The sequence below is a fragment of the Bombina bombina genome, chromosome 3, assembly GCF_027579735.1.
Source record: "Bombina bombina isolate aBomBom1 chromosome 3, aBomBom1.pri, whole genome shotgun sequence".
Lineage (NCBI taxonomy): Eukaryota > Metazoa > Chordata > Amphibia > Anura > Bombinatoridae > Bombina > Bombina bombina.
The window spans coordinates 338,451,229-338,467,804 of record NC_069501.1 but is presented as its reverse complement, the minus strand read 5'-3'; the positions used below and the strand labels follow the sequence as shown (position 1 = coordinate 338,467,804).

The following is a 16,576-nucleotide window of genomic DNA, read 5'->3' as shown; positions in this document are numbered from 1 at the left end:
GGGGGCGGCATTGCAAAAGCATTTAATGCATTTAGTGATGCAGGGTGGACATGATTTGTCCTGCATTGTTTATTGTGGCAATGCTATCTTTTGCAATTATGTGGTGCACTAAACAGATGTTGGCCGCTAAATATTCTATGGTAATTATTTGTTACTATTACCTTATAATACCAAATGGTTTGCTATTTGGAGCTCTGCCCTGCAATACTGATACCACACCCTGCACTATCAATAGCACTCCATTTGTAATCTAGGCCAAAATGTCTTTAGTTCTATCCTAATTGGTACAGGGGCTTCCGGTGAGCAGCTTACAGTGAGGCACTGAGCTGATTGGCTCTCTGAAAGGTGAAAACCTGTATAATAATTGGATATTTAGATAATGAGATTAAAAAAACAGGAAACCCCTGCTTCAGTTCTATTATCTTAGTATAATTTAAATAACTAATAATTGGTTTACCAACACGCTCAGTTATTATATGGTTTACAATAACACATAATTATAGAAATGTATCTGACATTATTTTCCTCTTTGAAATGCAGATTTGTATTCTGTTGGATTAGACTGAACATAAATAATATGCTTTCTCATAGTATTAGCTGTTTTTTGTATCAGATTTGAAAAAAATACATTTATTTGCTTCTCCAAATCATCTTTAGAAAAACATATCTTTGTTTTAATAAGTTACAAATTATACTTCAACATGATTTATCATGTAATCTGGTGCATTTCCAATTTATTTTCCTTTTTCTTTTCTGTTGCAGGGGTTGAAAAGTTAATCTACCATCTGAATAAACACAACATCCCAATGGCTGTTGCCACTAGCTCAGCCAGAGTGACATTTGAAATGAAAACAAGTAGGCACAGAGACTTCTTCAATTTATTCCATCATATTGTGTTAGGAGATGACCCAGAAGTGAAAAATGGCAAACCGCAGCCTGATATTTTTCTTGTGTGTGCAAAGAGGTTTAACCCCCTTCCAGGCCTAGGAAAGGTATGTGTGATGATGAATTTATGTTTTACTGACAGGCATGGCTATAAAAAAAAAAGTCGCAAACAATGTTTTAGTATTATTAACCTTATTTCAGACGGATATATATGTATACATGTATATATGTTTCTCTCTCTCTACAGATATATTTGTATACCAAAAGAATACAATTCTTATTGGATAATGTAATGGACTTGAACATATGAAAAATACTTATTTTCATAGCATGTAAAGTTTTTTGTTTTTTTTCCCCCCCAGTTATTGCCTTAATTAGAATTCTAAAATTAAAATGAAAATGGAAAATGATCTATTCTGGCTATGAGTAATATGAACATCTGTAAAATTGATGGCTACTATTACAGAAATGCATAAATAGCTTACAGCTTACCTCTAATCTTCACCAAGCATAGTTCTAAGGCCTACATGTATGAAGCTGTGTTTGCCAATGAAGCTTGTCAATAATCTTCAGAATTATATTAGTGGTGACAGTGAGCTTAAAGGAATAGAAAGGTCAAACTTGAAATGTGCATGAATGCATTTCAGTTGTTAAATAGAAGTATTTTAGCAATATCTATTAAAGGGGACAGTCTGGTCAAAATTTTAATGCACATAGATTAATTAAATCTTTTAATAGCAACATATTTGCAAAATACACGTTTTGACAAAAATGTTGCTAGTAAAAGTTATCACTGTTTTAGTGTTAACATTTTTCTCTGTGCATGTGAAGCATATATAAATATTCTTAGTGTACCAGTATTTTAAATACTGCAGCTGCTCATATCATGTCAGCAATTAACACATTGAGTCATTACCAGATGATACAAGCACCTTAATCTCTCTGAGCAAGTGCTGTGTTTAAGATGCTTGTGCACAGTGGATATTTAAATATACTTTCCATCTTAATGGGAGGAGAGTCCACGGCTTCATTCATTACTTGTGGGAATTTAGAACCTGGCCACCAAGAGGAGGCAAAAACACCCCGTAAGCCAAAGGCTTAAATACCTCCCCCACTTTACTCATCCCCCAGTCATTCTTTGCCTTTTGTCACAGGAGGTTGGCAGAGAAGTGTCTGAAGATTTGGAGTAGTCTCTTATGGAGGGTAGTACTCTTCGGAATGGGACTGGAGTTTTAAGTAGTCCTGTCAGCCTCTCAGTGAGAGCATGGGTGAAAGTTAGAGTCCAGAGATGCAGGGAGAGTCTTTCTGCAAAACCATCCCGACTCAGATTAACGGCTCCTTAAGCAATCAGCGTTGACAAGTTTTGCTGCCTGCTTTCTGCACTCAAGTCCATGTCAGGAGCGATGCTACTACCCTGTCACACTTGAAAGGCTGTGTTCCTGTTGCACGGCATAGATTCTGGTAAGATTGTTTCATTTATACACATATGATAATGCAATCCCCGGAAAGGGGGTTATATGAACATGGGGATCTTTATTGTGTTTGATGCTGCGACATGTGTGAGATGAGGTTCTGACAATGTGCGAAGAGTCAGGTTTTCTTAAAAGATTTTGGTGCGTTTTTCTCTTTAGTGCAGGGGCGGTCCTGCATGGCACTCTATGTGACCGGGTGTAGCCTCTTTAACTTCCTCTTTCTTTATCGGCGGTTGCAGGAGACAAAACAGTTTCTCTGTGTTTCGAGTTATAGGAGGTGGTGAGTGCCCCGGCCATTGGGATATAAAGGTGCCATTTAATTCTTTCTAGTCTGTATAAAGGTGCAAGCTATGGAGGACTGTGATATGTTAGAGGGTACTCCCTCTTTAACTAAATCTAATACCTGTGTTTATTATGAGGAGGTTCTTGTAGATCCACCTACTCAACTATGTTCCACATGCTTTGATAAAATTGCAATATCTAAAAAGAATAAAATATTTAGTACAACCGAGCCTCCACCTCTGAGCTTTCTCCGTCCCGCAAGGTGCTTTCCCTACATTCATCTCCGATTACACATGCAGCTCCCCAGGGCACTTCTAATCCTTCCGCACAGGGAGGGGTCCTTTGGCCCCCAGATTTCTCTGATCAATTGCAAACGGTGGTCACTGCGTTCAATGCTTAACACGCCCTGCTAAGCGAAAGGTGAAGCATATCCCAGGGGTCATCTACTCCTTTTGATGTCTCTCACAGAATAGCCGCTGATGAAGATGACTCAGACTCCTCGGAGGATGCTCTTTCTGGGTCGGAATTGGCGATATCTAGACCTCCGGCTGCGGAGAAGCCAGACTTTAAGTTTAAAATGGAGCATTTGCCCTTCTTGCTAAAAGAGGTGCTTGCTACGTTGGAGGTTCCGGAACCAAAACTTCCGGAGAAACCTTCAAACCCTAAGCTAGATAGGGTCTACGAGGACAAGGTGGTGCCTCAGACCTTCCCGGTTCCTGTTAAGATGGCTAACATTATTAAGAACGAATGGGAGAAACTTGGTTCATCCTTTTCTCCCTCTACTTCTTTTAAAAAAACTGTTCCCTGTTCCGGACTCTCAGCTTGGGCTTTGAGGGGCCATCCCTAAGGTGGAGTAAGTTATCTCCACGCTCGCTAAGCATACAACTATCCCACTCGAGGATAGTTAGTTGTTCAAAGAGCCCATAGATAAAAAATTTGAATCCATGTTGAGAAAAATGTTTCAACTCATGGGGTTTGTATTTCAACCGGCAGCGGCGGTTGCTGCGGTGGCTGGAGCTGCTACCTACTGGTGTGACGCTCTGTCAGCTATGGTTGAGGTGGAGACTCCCTTCGAGGATATATAGGAAAGAATTAAGGCCTTAAGGGTGGCTAATTTGTTTATCTGTGATGCAAATATGCAGTTTATTCGCCTGAATGCCAAGACATCAGAGTTCTCTGTTCTAGCCCATAGGGCTTTGTGGTTAAAGTTGTGGTCTGCTGACATGACTTCCAAGTCTAGATTACTATCCCTCCCTTTTCAAGGGAAAGTTCATTTTAGTCCAGGCCTGGACTCTATTATATCCACGGTCACAGGAGGCAAGGGTGTTTTCCTATCGCAGGATAAGAAGAATAAGCCTAAGGGGTCTACTTTTCATCCCTTTCGTTCGGACAAGTCCCAATGCCAGCAACCTGCCGCGAAATCCGAGCAGTCCAAGGGCAAATCTTGCAACAAAGCCAAGCAGAGCAAGAAGCCCGCTGAGAAAAAATTGACATAAAGGGGCGGCCCTGATCCCTCTCTGGAACATGTAGGGGGCAGACTATCGCTGTTCACAGAGGCTTGAATGTGAGACGTTCTGGAGGTCATCACCCAGGGATACAGGATAGGGTTCAAGACTCATCCGCCCAGGGGTAGATTCCTTCTATCAAAACTATCTTTAAGTCCAGAGAAGAGAGACGCCTTTCTAGAGTGTGTGAGGGATCTCTCCTCTCTACTGTTCGCTATCAGCAATCCACATTCCGGGTGTCGACAACTGGGAAGCGGATTTTCTCAGCAGACAATAGTTTAATCCAGGGGAATGGTCTCTTCATCCCAAGGTGTTTGCGGAGATCTGCAACAGATGGGGGATGCCAGAGATTGATCTCATGGTGTCCAGACTCAACTTCAAGCTACCCAGATACGGGTCACGGTCCAGGGATCCCCAGGCCGAGCTGATAGATGCCTTAGCGATGGCTTGGGAGTTCAAGCTAGTTTACATATTTCCACCATTGCTACTTCTACCTCGAGTAGTGGCCCGCATCAAGCAGGAGCAAGCTTTGGCTATTCTGATTGCTCCGTCGAGAACGCGGAAGATTTGGTTCAGGGTCCCTTTCTACATCAAAATCTTGATTCTCTAAGGCTGACTGCTTGGAGATTGAACGCGTAGTCCTAGCCAAGAGAGTATTTTCTGAGAGAGTGATTGATATTCTCATTCAAGCCAGGAAGCCGGTCACTCGTCACATCTATCATAAGGTGTGGAGGACCTACTTATCCTGGTGTGAGGAACGTGGATATCCCTGGCATAAGGTTATGGTATCCAGGATCCTGTCCTTCCTCCAGGATGGGTTGGAGAAGGGACTTGCCGCCAGTACTGTTACACAAGAAGCTTGTGGAGCTTCCTGATATTCAGTCCTTCGTTCAGGCTCTGTCTAGAATCAGACCTGTCTTTAGAAATTCTGCTCCCCCTTGGAGCTTAAACTTGGTACTTAAGATTTTGCAGAAGGCTCCGTTGGAGCCTATGCATTTGCTTGACATTAAAACTCTTTCTTGGAAGTTTTTATTCCTACTGGCTATTGCATCGTCACGCAGAGTCTCTGAGTTAGCGGCCTTGCAATGTGAGCCTTCTTATCTGTTTTGCACTGGTTTGGGGTTTCTTCCCAAGGTTGTGTCGAATTGTAACATCAATCAGGAGATAGTGGTTCCTTCCTTGTGTCCTAACCCTTCTTCTTCAAAGGAAAGGTTGCTTCATAATTTGGATATGGTTCGAGCCTTGAAGTTCTATCTTTAGGCCACAAAAGAATTCAGACAGACTTCATCTTTATGTGTTGTGTTTTACTTGCTTGGCCTATAAGACAGCGGGAAATAAGCCTCCTCAGCGGATTATGGCTCACTCAACTAGGGCTGTGGCCTCTTCATGGGCCTTTAAGAATGAGGCCTCTATAGAGCAGATTTGTAAGGCGACTACTTGGTCCTCCTTACATACTTTTGCAAAGTTTTACAAATTTGATGTTTTTGCGTCGGCGGAAGCAGTTTTTGGGAGAAAGGTTTAGCAGGCTGTGGTACCCTCAGATTAGGGTCCGCATTTTTGTCCTCCAATTTTTTTTTCATTCAGAGCTTGGGTATTTGTATCCCACAAGTAATAAATGAAGCCCTGGACTCTCTTCCCATTAAGATGGAAAACATAAATTATGCTTACCTGATGATTACATTTCCATCTGTGGAAGGAGAGTCCACGGCTCCGGCCCGTTTCTCTGGTGGGTGGACCTAAATGAATTTTTGTTCTTTTGGCACCATTTATTCTGATATTTCTCCTACTGTTCCTTGTTCCCTCAGCAGAATGACTTGGGGTTGAGGGGAGTGAGGGAGGTATTTAATCCTTTTGCTGGGGTGTCTTTGTCTCCTCCTGGTGGCCAGGTTCTGTATTTCCCGCAAGTAATGAATGAAGCCATAGACTCTCCTCCCACAGATGGAAATTTAAATTTTCAGGTAAGCATAATTTATGTTTTTTAAACAGCTATAGCATTTATTGGAACCAATTTTACTAATACATGTATATTACAAAAGTTATTTTAATCAAAACTGAAATGCCAGCCAAAATTGGAATCTATGTGGGACCATGTCCCTTTAAAAAGTTATTACTGTTTCAGCTGCATATGCACCTATTCTAAGTGTGACTGCTTGATCAAGATTCACGTGACTGCTCAAAGACCTGGTGCTGGTGTGTCAGTGAAGACTTAATTTTTATTAAGCCCTGCTCTCTGAGAAGGTGTGGTGTTTGAATGCTGGTGCACAGGGTACTCACAGCATATGTGCATATGCTGCTTATAAACAGTAATATATAGCATTTACTAGAAACATTTTTGTTAATGGAAGTATATACCTTTAAACTCTCTGCCACCAATTAAATTATGTCAAACTGTTATTTCATGTATAATTGCTTGAGTGAGAGTAGGAGGCAAGGCTGCGCAAAACAGACCCTTACTAGCCCAGACTGCAGGCAGACAGGTTCCCTGGCTGGGAACATATGCCATCCAATATTTAATAAATAGGGCCCTTTGTCTTGGTGTATTTTCTTCTATAATGTATATTAACTAGAAGAGTTGTCTGACTCTAGCCCTTCTGGTTCATAAATAGAGCAGGATTTCAGATTATTTCTGGTTACAAGTAAATCAATCCTGAAATTATATCCTGAATGAAACACTTGACAGCTTAAGTTATTATCACTGATCTATTATTGTTCTGGTGGATTATTATTTTTAAAAGGGACCTGAAACCCCCCAAAAAATAAATATAAAAATAAATATAAAAGCAAGCGGGGATACTTGCCTAGATGTACTAATTTCCTATGCAAATATTTACATTGATATATATATATACGATGTCCAAACTACAGTGTTGCCCTCCAAAGGGCCTGGGTGCATAAATATATAGTAAATATTCCACATAGCAAATGCACTCTCAGGACTTTTTTGGGGAGACCCGTATATATATATATATATATATATATATATATATATATATATATATATATATATATATATATATATATTTATATTTTCAGGTCCCTTTTTAAAATAATAATCCACCAGACCAATAATAGATCAGTGATACCAACTTCAGCTGTCAAGTTTTTATTATTCAGACAGATCATACAATTAAAAAAAACAAAAAACATCCAGTTTACTTCTGTTCTCAAATTTGATTAATTATCATGGTTTTCTTTTATAAAGAGATATCTAAATAGGTAGGTGCACGTCTGAAGCACTACATGGCAAGAGAAAGAGCAAGATCTAGTGCTCTTGCAAATGTATAACGATAGTTTGAAAATAAAACCAAATCAACTTAAAGAGACACTGTACAGCAAAATGTGTTTCCCATTAATGTGTTTCCAATGACTAGTTATACCAGCTGAGAATATTAAATGTATGTGAAATTGCTTCCTTGAGTTTATTTTTGGTATTTAAAAAAACGTATTCTGCTTACTGAAATCACAACCCACTGTTCTTAAGAGCATACTGTTACAGATGGGCTAAGCCTGCACAAAGAGCAGTCCTGTTTTCTTTCCTAAGATATGGTGAGTCCATGGCTTTAGTAATTACTGTTGGGAATATCACTCCTGGCTAGCAGGAGGAGGCAAAGAGCACCACAGTTAAACTGCTAAGTATCACTCCCTTACCCACAACCCCCAGTCATTCTCTTTGCCTTCAGTGCATGGAGGAGGTGAAGTTTAGGTGTCTGAATAAAAATTTAGATTTCATTCTACAAGCAAGTTTTGGGGTATAGCCATATTCCATGTCATTCCTTGCAGTCGGGTAGTGGTGACTTTAAAGCAGTTAGGAAGTTGTAAAGAGGTACTTACTGCGTTTTTCTTACAATTACTTCCCTGTTTAGAACGCCAGAGTTGGCTACACTGTTCTTCCTTTTTCAAAGGTCTCTGTGAAGAACTGTGTCTTCTCATACCTTGTAACTGTCTACATGCCGGACAGCGGAGCAGGTAAGTGCTTTTTCTTCCAGTTGGGGAGACCAAGCACTTAAATTAAAAGACACTGTTTTTTTATTGGGACATAGATAGTCCTGTTGTATGGGTTACACTGGGGCATGAAGCAGGCACTTTAGCATGTGTGAGACTAACATTTAAACTCTTTTAAAAAGAATGGTTAAAATGTTTTTATTTTCTGACACATATTTAGTTGATAAAGCATTGAAAGTTTAAACTGAAAGTAAGGCTTAATTTTCTATTTCAGCAGTGTGTTCATTTCTCCTTTGCTTTAAAATAAAACAATGCAACATTTTAAACTGGTTTGAAAAACAGGTTATTTATGGTACTCAGTGTACCAGGAAGCTATTTGTAGTGCCTTTCTGTGTCGCAGCAGTAATTTGAGCTCTGCAGTTGTGGTCACATGACCGGCTTTACTTCATAATGTTTCTGAGGAAAAAGTTGTTTTTCTCCATTTCTGGGTGATCCGGTCTTAATTGGTAGCGGTAAGGCACCTCAGTAATTGAGGTGTGGGGTTGCCTGAGGGGTATTTTAGAAGTTTTATTTGATGTTTATTAAATGTTTTTTTCTTAACTTTTCTCACATAATTTTAGCTGGGGATCAATCCTAATTTGGGATACCATTTAAAGTGTATTTTTTCCTTAGCTTATTTTAATTGAATGTTAAAATCTGTGCACGTTTATTTACTGTTTCACAACATGTCTGATATGGAGCAAGAGCCTGCACTCATGAATTCATGCTTATTATGTTTAGATGCACAAATTGCAGCTCCTATGCAATTTTGTTCTTCATGCGTCAAGAAAACCTTGCAAAATAAAGGTAACTTTTTTAGCCTAATGTCTCTCAGGATGATGCTTTTAAAATAATATCTCAGCTTTCTCCTGCTATGTCCTAAGCAAAATCTCACACAGAGATATTGTTGTCTTTTCTTTATTCCCACGGATGGAATGTAAATCTGGAAAAAGCTCCCTTTCCCCTGCTACAAGAGTAGTGTTCTTAGGGACCATAATAGATTCTCTATTGATGAAGTTTTTTCTGACAGAGGTCAGGAAAAACAAAATAATTTCCTCTTGCCTCTCTCTTCAGGCTACTGTTCATCCTTCAGTGGCTCAATGTATGGAGGTAATTGGTCTGATGGTGGGATTCCATGGACATCATTCCTTTTGCTCGATTCCAGAGGGTTCACACTGCAATGGAGGTTGTGGAAGTTTATGGGTTGGCTTATGAGACTGCTGGACAGCAGCCTCCTGAGAAAATTACTGCTAATTCCACAAGAGCTGTTTCCACTTCTTGGGCTTTCAAAAATGAAGCCTCTGTGGAACAAATTTGCAAGGCTGCAACTTGGTCTTCTCTACATACTTTTTCCAAATTTTCCAAGTTTGATACTTTTGCCTCGGCTGAGGCTTCTTTTGGGAGGAAGGTTCTTCAAGCGGTGGTGCCTTCTGTTTAGGACTGCCTGTCTTGTCCCTCCCTATTTATCCGTGTCTTCTAGCTTGGGTATTGGTTCCCAATAGTAATTACTCAAGCCATGGACTCACCATATCTTAGGAAAGAAAAACAAAATTTATGCTTACCTGATAAATGTATTTATTTCCGGATATGGTGAGTCCACGGCCCCACCCATTATTTTAAGACAGTTGTTCTTTTGACTATAACCTCAGGCACCTCTGCACCTTGCGTTACTCCTTTTTCTCCATTTCCCTTCGGTCGAATGACTGGGGGTTGTGGGTAAGGAAGTGATACTTAGTAGTTTAACTGTGGTGCTCTTTGCCTCCTCCTTCTGGCCAGGAGTGATATTCCCAACAGTAATTTCTCAAGCCATGGACTCACCATATCCGGAAAGAAATACATTTATCAGGTAAGCATACATTTAGTTTTTTCTAATTTCTCTCTCAAGGACTATAATTCTATAGGTATTGAAATTTTCATTATTGATGGAGGTTTCAATTATGAAAAATTTCAAATACAAAAATAAATCTTAAAGGGACAACCCTCTATACATTTAATAATACTATAGGAAGTGGGAAATAGTATTTATAATAGTTGTATATTTTTCTCTTTGCAAAATAAAAGCCTGATAGACTATCTTGCACCTGGTCTAATGAAAGGCACTACATACTGTAGTTACAAAATCTTTTCAGTTCTTTGTTAGATAATGTTTGTGGTCTCAATTCCTGTAGTAATTGCAGGACTACATGTGTGGTGATATATTTGGTTCCATGCACTAATTGCAAACTCCAGTATGTAGGCTCTAAATCCAGTGAAGCATCTGTAAAAAATCTCAATGATATAATCTATTAACTCCTTTCCAGCACTGGAATGAAAAAAAAAATCAGGTTGTGGTTATTGCGTGTGCTTGTTCTAGGTTGGCTGAGCATAATCCGATATAAATGGACTTTTTATGACTCTGTGCATGTAGTTAACAGACATGTACTACTTGTACGTTATCTGTTGACTGAGATTTTTAGTTTACAACTTATTCATTATGTATATGGAATGCTCACATTATATGAACTTTTTATGATTTTATTTGTCCTTGTCCTACATTTTACTTTGTCATTATTCCTTTTCAGTGAAAAAAAGGATGGTTTCTTGGTCAAACTGCTTCTTAGTGTTTTGTAATCTAATTATTAACAAATTAACATTTAAAATCAGCCCTGACAGCTATCTAAAGACAGTGGTTAAGAAAAAAGGGATCATTTGTTGTTTACAAAGAAGGAGATATAAAGATAGGAAATTTATAAATCAATGATAGTTTAGAAAGCATCTGGATAACTTCAGATTCTGAAGGTAAGCGTGTATTAGGCATCACAGGATGAAGGATTGCAACAATTAGTAGAAGTAATAACTATAATGACCATGAATGGTAAGGTTTAGATTCTCAGTGATTTCAGTATGCTAGATATAGACTGGATATTGGTACATTGTTCAACTTTTACTAGAGGAATCACTGAAAAATGTGTTTAACTAGCCATTTTGTAAGTATAATTATTTATAGAAATGTATGCTAATGAACAAGGCTGGTATTTGTTGCCAGAAAAGTTAGCAACCTTATGAATCACTGATTTATATGCATTATTTTATGCCCACTTTGAAGAGGTAAAAACATTGCAGAAATCATCAGATTTTTTATAGCTCCTTTCATGTGACTTCACAGTCTGTACAAATATAATGTTCCATGTACTAAGCAGTGAATGCTGCCATGGAGTCATTGTGGGACTACTTATTCGCAATGCTTCTTACCATCTCTGCCACCTCTGAGTTAGCAGATAAAAATCACATCAAGACGGCACTGCTCAAGCAAGTGCTTGTGCAATAGCACATACATGTGCTGCTCGTTTGCAGCAAAGCTAGGCAGACACGTTCCTCGTCTGTCTGGGGCACAGTACATGGGGCACATGCATGGAGTGTAACAGGGATGTCCTAGTTTATTTGTTTGCTGAGCATTATTCCTCTGTGTACCCCAGCTGCATGCTCCATGTACAAACATGAAGGTTACAGAGTAGATTTTAAATTATTGGGTCTTTTATTTCAGTTTTCTTTGGCCTTTGAAAATTGTAGGCTCTCCAGTTCCCCTGATTTACCATACAGGAATGTTGTAATTTAGTTTTCCTAGATTTACAACCTGTTCTAATAATGCCATATAACCTTTTGAGGCCACTTAGTAACAGCTATAAATGAGCCAATAAAGTAACTGTGTCACAGAGTTTAATCCTTTAAGGACCAATGTTTTCCCAGTTTCCGTAGGGGCATTGTACACTAGATTTTTCTTTGGATAAATGTTTTATAGATAATCAATTTTATAGCCCATCAGTGAGTGTTTTTCTAACAATTTATAGTTTTGCTTATTTTTAATAACATTGTGCTAATTTTCAGACTCCTAAACAAGCCCCAAAGTCTACAGACTCCTGCTTTCTCCTGTTTTTTTTTTAATGGGTCTTTTCATATGAAGAGGAGGGGGGTTCTGCTTTCCCTTCTTCCTTCTTTATCAGCCCCTTTCAGTCGGTGTCCTAGCCTAACCTCCTCAATAGTGCTAAACTGGGTTTTATACTGGATTTTTCGATCAGTATCTATGCATATTCTTCTTTATAATAGTCCCTTTAAATGTCTGCTGTCTTGTTAAGTACACCCATATATATTATACACCCTTTTTTAACAGACAAAACAGGCCTTTCTAGTGATACCCTATATGGGGGTCATAAAACAACAATAAATAGCTACAGATTTCTTTATAACTATTTCTACAAAACTGGTGTAGTTCAAGAAAATACCAAACACACTGCCAAATAAATTATTTATGTTTAATAATAGAAAGTCCAAAACGAGCCTCATAGTTTAAAAATAAAATCATACTTTATTTCATCCATTAAAAGCTTTCAGGAACAGGGGAATGGATAAAATCCCTTGGCTAAAATCACAAGGACCGTAATCATAGACCTGATTAACTACATCTGTACATAGAATTTAAAGGCTTAAACTCTGTTTGATTGATTTGATGTACATGAACTGCCTGACTCTCTGCTGCAAATACAACTGATGTAACAAGCTACCCCAACCTTATGTCTCTGCACCCTTAACCTATAGACTGTGAGCTCTCCGGAGCAGGGCCCTCTTCCTCCTGTACTAGATTTGTTTAGTTTTGTTATGTTTTGTATTTTATCACAAATCTTTGTTATTGTATACCCCTATCATTGTACCCAGCACTACGGAATTTGGTGGTGCTTTATAAATAAATGATAATAATAATAATAATTGGTTTAACAACATTGGCTAGGAAGATTGATACACACTTAAAGGAACAGTTATACACAATTTAAGATATGCATAAAGAGAAAGACCTGAGTTAGTAATAAGACATAATTCCATAGAGCTTACTAATCAGCATAACATATCACTAAAACAATAATGGAATTTGATGCTCAAGTATAGAATTTAACAACAAATTTAGTTAAAAGATTAACAGAGTGCATACTTGCAATATTTACACATAAGAGATTGATCTCTTATTCAGCCGTTCCACTTTATAGGCGGGTTCGCTGACTGTCTGGCTCCTGGACCGGCTGTTACAGCCAGAGGGTGCCCTTTCAGTCAGTTCCATTTTGCCGTCTGTTCAATGACATATGCTCCGTACCTCTGGGTGGGTGAGCAGATGTCTTTTCCTTTCCCTCCCCTTAGGGGGAGTGGGTTATACCATGGTGTCTGTCTAATGCTCGGAGGGGAGTCCCTCAACCTTGTGGTACAGTCAGGTTGAGGCGGATTCTTCTATTGAGTTCTTACTGTTGTGTCAGTGTGTGGTCTCCCTCTGTCTGGGAGTTCACCTTCCTGTAGGGAAGGAATCTGGTTCTGGGTTCTGGAGCACGGTATCATACTACATTCTGTTCTGGCTTGGTGGTTTAGCATGCCAAGCTTGTTACATATGTTCAGGGTTTGTCTACCCTTTGTTACTGTTTAGTCTTCTTTTGAGTTCTGGGTAATACAGGGATTTATTTATTTCCTTATCTTTGGACATGCCAGGCATTTTGGCGCTGGGCCTTTGTCTCGGGAAGTAGCCCATGTAACCTAATGGTGGGTTTTTGGGGCTTTGCAACTTAAGTTGTTGGTTTGAATCCAGCTGTGGGCTGTTTTTTTTTTCTTTCGGCCTGAGGCCTATGGATCGGTTGAGTTTTTTTACCGTGTTCTTCTCCAGATCTTGTGATCTCTCTAGAGGTGGAGAGTAGAGGAGTTTTTATACAGCATGTTTTTTTCTGCTTCCCTATTATTGTAAGGGAATTAGTTCCTGCACTTCCAGTGGATTCCCTCTGTGGGAGTCTCCTGGTGCAGTTTCTAACTTGATAGGCTAGTGTTCGATGACTGCTGTCTACTAGTCTTGAGTGGGAGCCGGGAGCTCCATCTGGAGCACAGTAAGTGCTTTATGCTGCTAATTGTTGGCAGTTCTGGAGAATATCTGCTTATGCCACGATACCTCTTTCATGAGTGCAGACTGCACTCTGTGTGAGTTATGGGTTCTGCTCCATCTTTGGGGTTGTCTTTGGATCGAATCTTGGTCCTTTGGACTTCTCCAGATTGGGGTAGGGTTTTCTTCCCTATCTTATTTCTGGTAGGTTGTTGGAGTTTATCTCTTCATTTTCTTTGTCTTGCTGCGACCTGCGGTTGCACTTGATTTTGTTGGGGGTTCATTTTTTACCATAGTTGCTGGGATTTTAGATCTCTTGTTGAATATTTATTTTTCCTTTTCCCTTCTGGGAATATGTGGAATCGGTACGGCCTTGGAGTCGGCGAGACTTGTCTCTTCGGGGGCTTTGTGCTCGCTGGAATCTAGTATCTTTGAGCAGTCTATCTGGGCTTGCTGGATTTAACTTTTGGGCAGTTACTTAGTCCTTTTTGTTCTGCTTGGTACAGCAGTTGTTGATTGGTTGAAGTAATTTCAGGCTGTGGTGTCCTTCGAATGGGCCGCCTTGCCTACCCGCCCTTTTTTTGCATTCAGTGTCCTCTATAGCTTGGGTATTGTTTTCCCAAAAGTAATGAATGCCGTGTATTTTCATGGGGGGCAGTTATGTTTAATTTATTCTTCTGGCACCTTTTTTTGACGTGATATTTCTCCTACTGTTCCTTGTTCCCTTGGCAGAATGACTGGGGGATGAGGGGAGTGGGAGAGGTATTTAAGCCTTTGGCTGGGGTGTCTTTGCCTCCTACTGGTGGCCAGGTTCTGAATTCCCAAAAGTAACGAATGCAGCTGTGGATTCTCCCCGTCAAAAGAAAAGAAAATTTATCAGTTAATCATAATTTAAGTTTTTGCAAAAAATAAAGTGATCTTCGCTTTTTTGCTAAAAAACTATCTTAGCTCTTTTGCCAAAAAAATCTATCCTTCTAAAAAAAAAAAAAAAAAATAAAAAAAAACTAACGCTAAACCACAAATTAAAAATATTTTTTGATGAACAGTGTTATCACTGTCTCTTAGAGAAAAAATATATACCTACAAGCAGACCTTGTTGCAATGCTAGTCAAGGATGAGTAAAGAACATGTATGTATATACCCAATGACTTCCGTTACATGGTAATGCCCACTGCCTAAATATCCTATTGCAGAACCCTGGCCAGCTGGGAACCTACTGAATGCAGATTGCATCTCCTCCTGACTCAAAGTTTCTGCACTACATAGTCAGTGCTTAAAGCACAAGAAATTCTGCCATCATTAAAAAAAAAAAAAAAAGTTGCAGTGAAAGAAAGTTAAAACATTGGCTTAGACAGCTGTGTGCACTTTCTAAACATTTGCCGGCCCAATGAACACGGTGTTGCAACCCAGTAATGGGTAAAGACCCATGGTTTGAAGAATTTTGCTAGACCATACCTTGCTGTATAATAAGAGGTTGATTCACCATAACTGCTTGTGCAATGCTGCCCCCTGCAGATTCATGGCCAATCGACCGCTAGCAGGGGTTGGCAATCAGTCCGATCTTATAGGATCGGGTAGATTGAAGATTGCAGCCTCAGAGGCAGTGGATAAGTTATGAAGCAGCGATCTTTAGACCGCTGCTTCATAACTGCTGTTTCCAGCGAACCATCCGGCCCTTGTTAAATCTACCCCTTGGTATTCTAAAATATAGGTTTCTTTTTTTCTACTAAATACAGAAGCATTTCACTTGCTTCTTGTATTCTTGAGCTTCAGGTTAACTGAATCTGGGCTCATACACCAATGAGTGAGTAGCAGAGGATCCTTTAAAAGGCATAGTGGATTGGGGTAAATTAATAACATTTTGAATGGACCCTCCTTGTTCCAGTGGACAGCTCACCTCTTTGTCTATTAAAGCAGTATCGCAAAGCCAACTCCAAACTGCTCATGTTCACATTTTCACCTATGGAAAATAATAGTTTCCTTTTAGGACGTGCAAAATAGAATTTTCTCAACACTATTCTATTGATTTATGACTGGTTGTACCTTAATGATCTCTAAATCGGCCTTTGTGTGTTTTATTTTATTACACTGCCAGTATCTACACTTTTCACTCTGAATGCCTACTTGTCTTCAAATATATCTCTTTTTCTATCATATAATCTTTTAAGTAAAGTATCTGTAACATGTCACAAGTAGAGAATTTATCTTTCTTCAACAACCACTGAAAGCAACCTGATTAACTCTACAGATAGTAGGAGGCTGATACAATAGATGTTTATTTATTATTCCCTTCAAACAAGAAAGGATTCATTAAAGCAATTCCCTTGATGTCTGTTACATGGCTGCAGCAAATAAGAATGCTAAAAAACACATTGGGGAACTAAAAGACAAAATGTAGGATTTCCATTCATCATTCTGACCAGGATTATTTCTTGAAATGCTGCATTCTTATGTAGGCTCTCTATTCATAATTCAATTTGACTCCTTTTCACAGAATTATCTATACATTGCAAGATAATTGTATTGTTACTAAAATGGAATCCTTGATTGCTCAAGTACTGAGTTAAATA

General features: G+C 39.2%; 1 protein-coding gene across 1 annotated transcript in view; it reads left to right on the top strand.

Annotated features, from left to right (window-relative positions):
• Positions 1–16,576, top strand: part of PUDP (pseudouridine 5'-phosphatase) — a 572,865-nt gene that overhangs the window by 349,363 nt on the left and 206,926 nt on the right. The window contains exon 3 of the mRNA XM_053706446.1: positions 763–992. Coding sequence (XP_053562421.1) covers positions 763–992 — 230 coding nt within the window. The remainder of the gene's footprint in view (positions 1–762; positions 993–16,576) is intronic.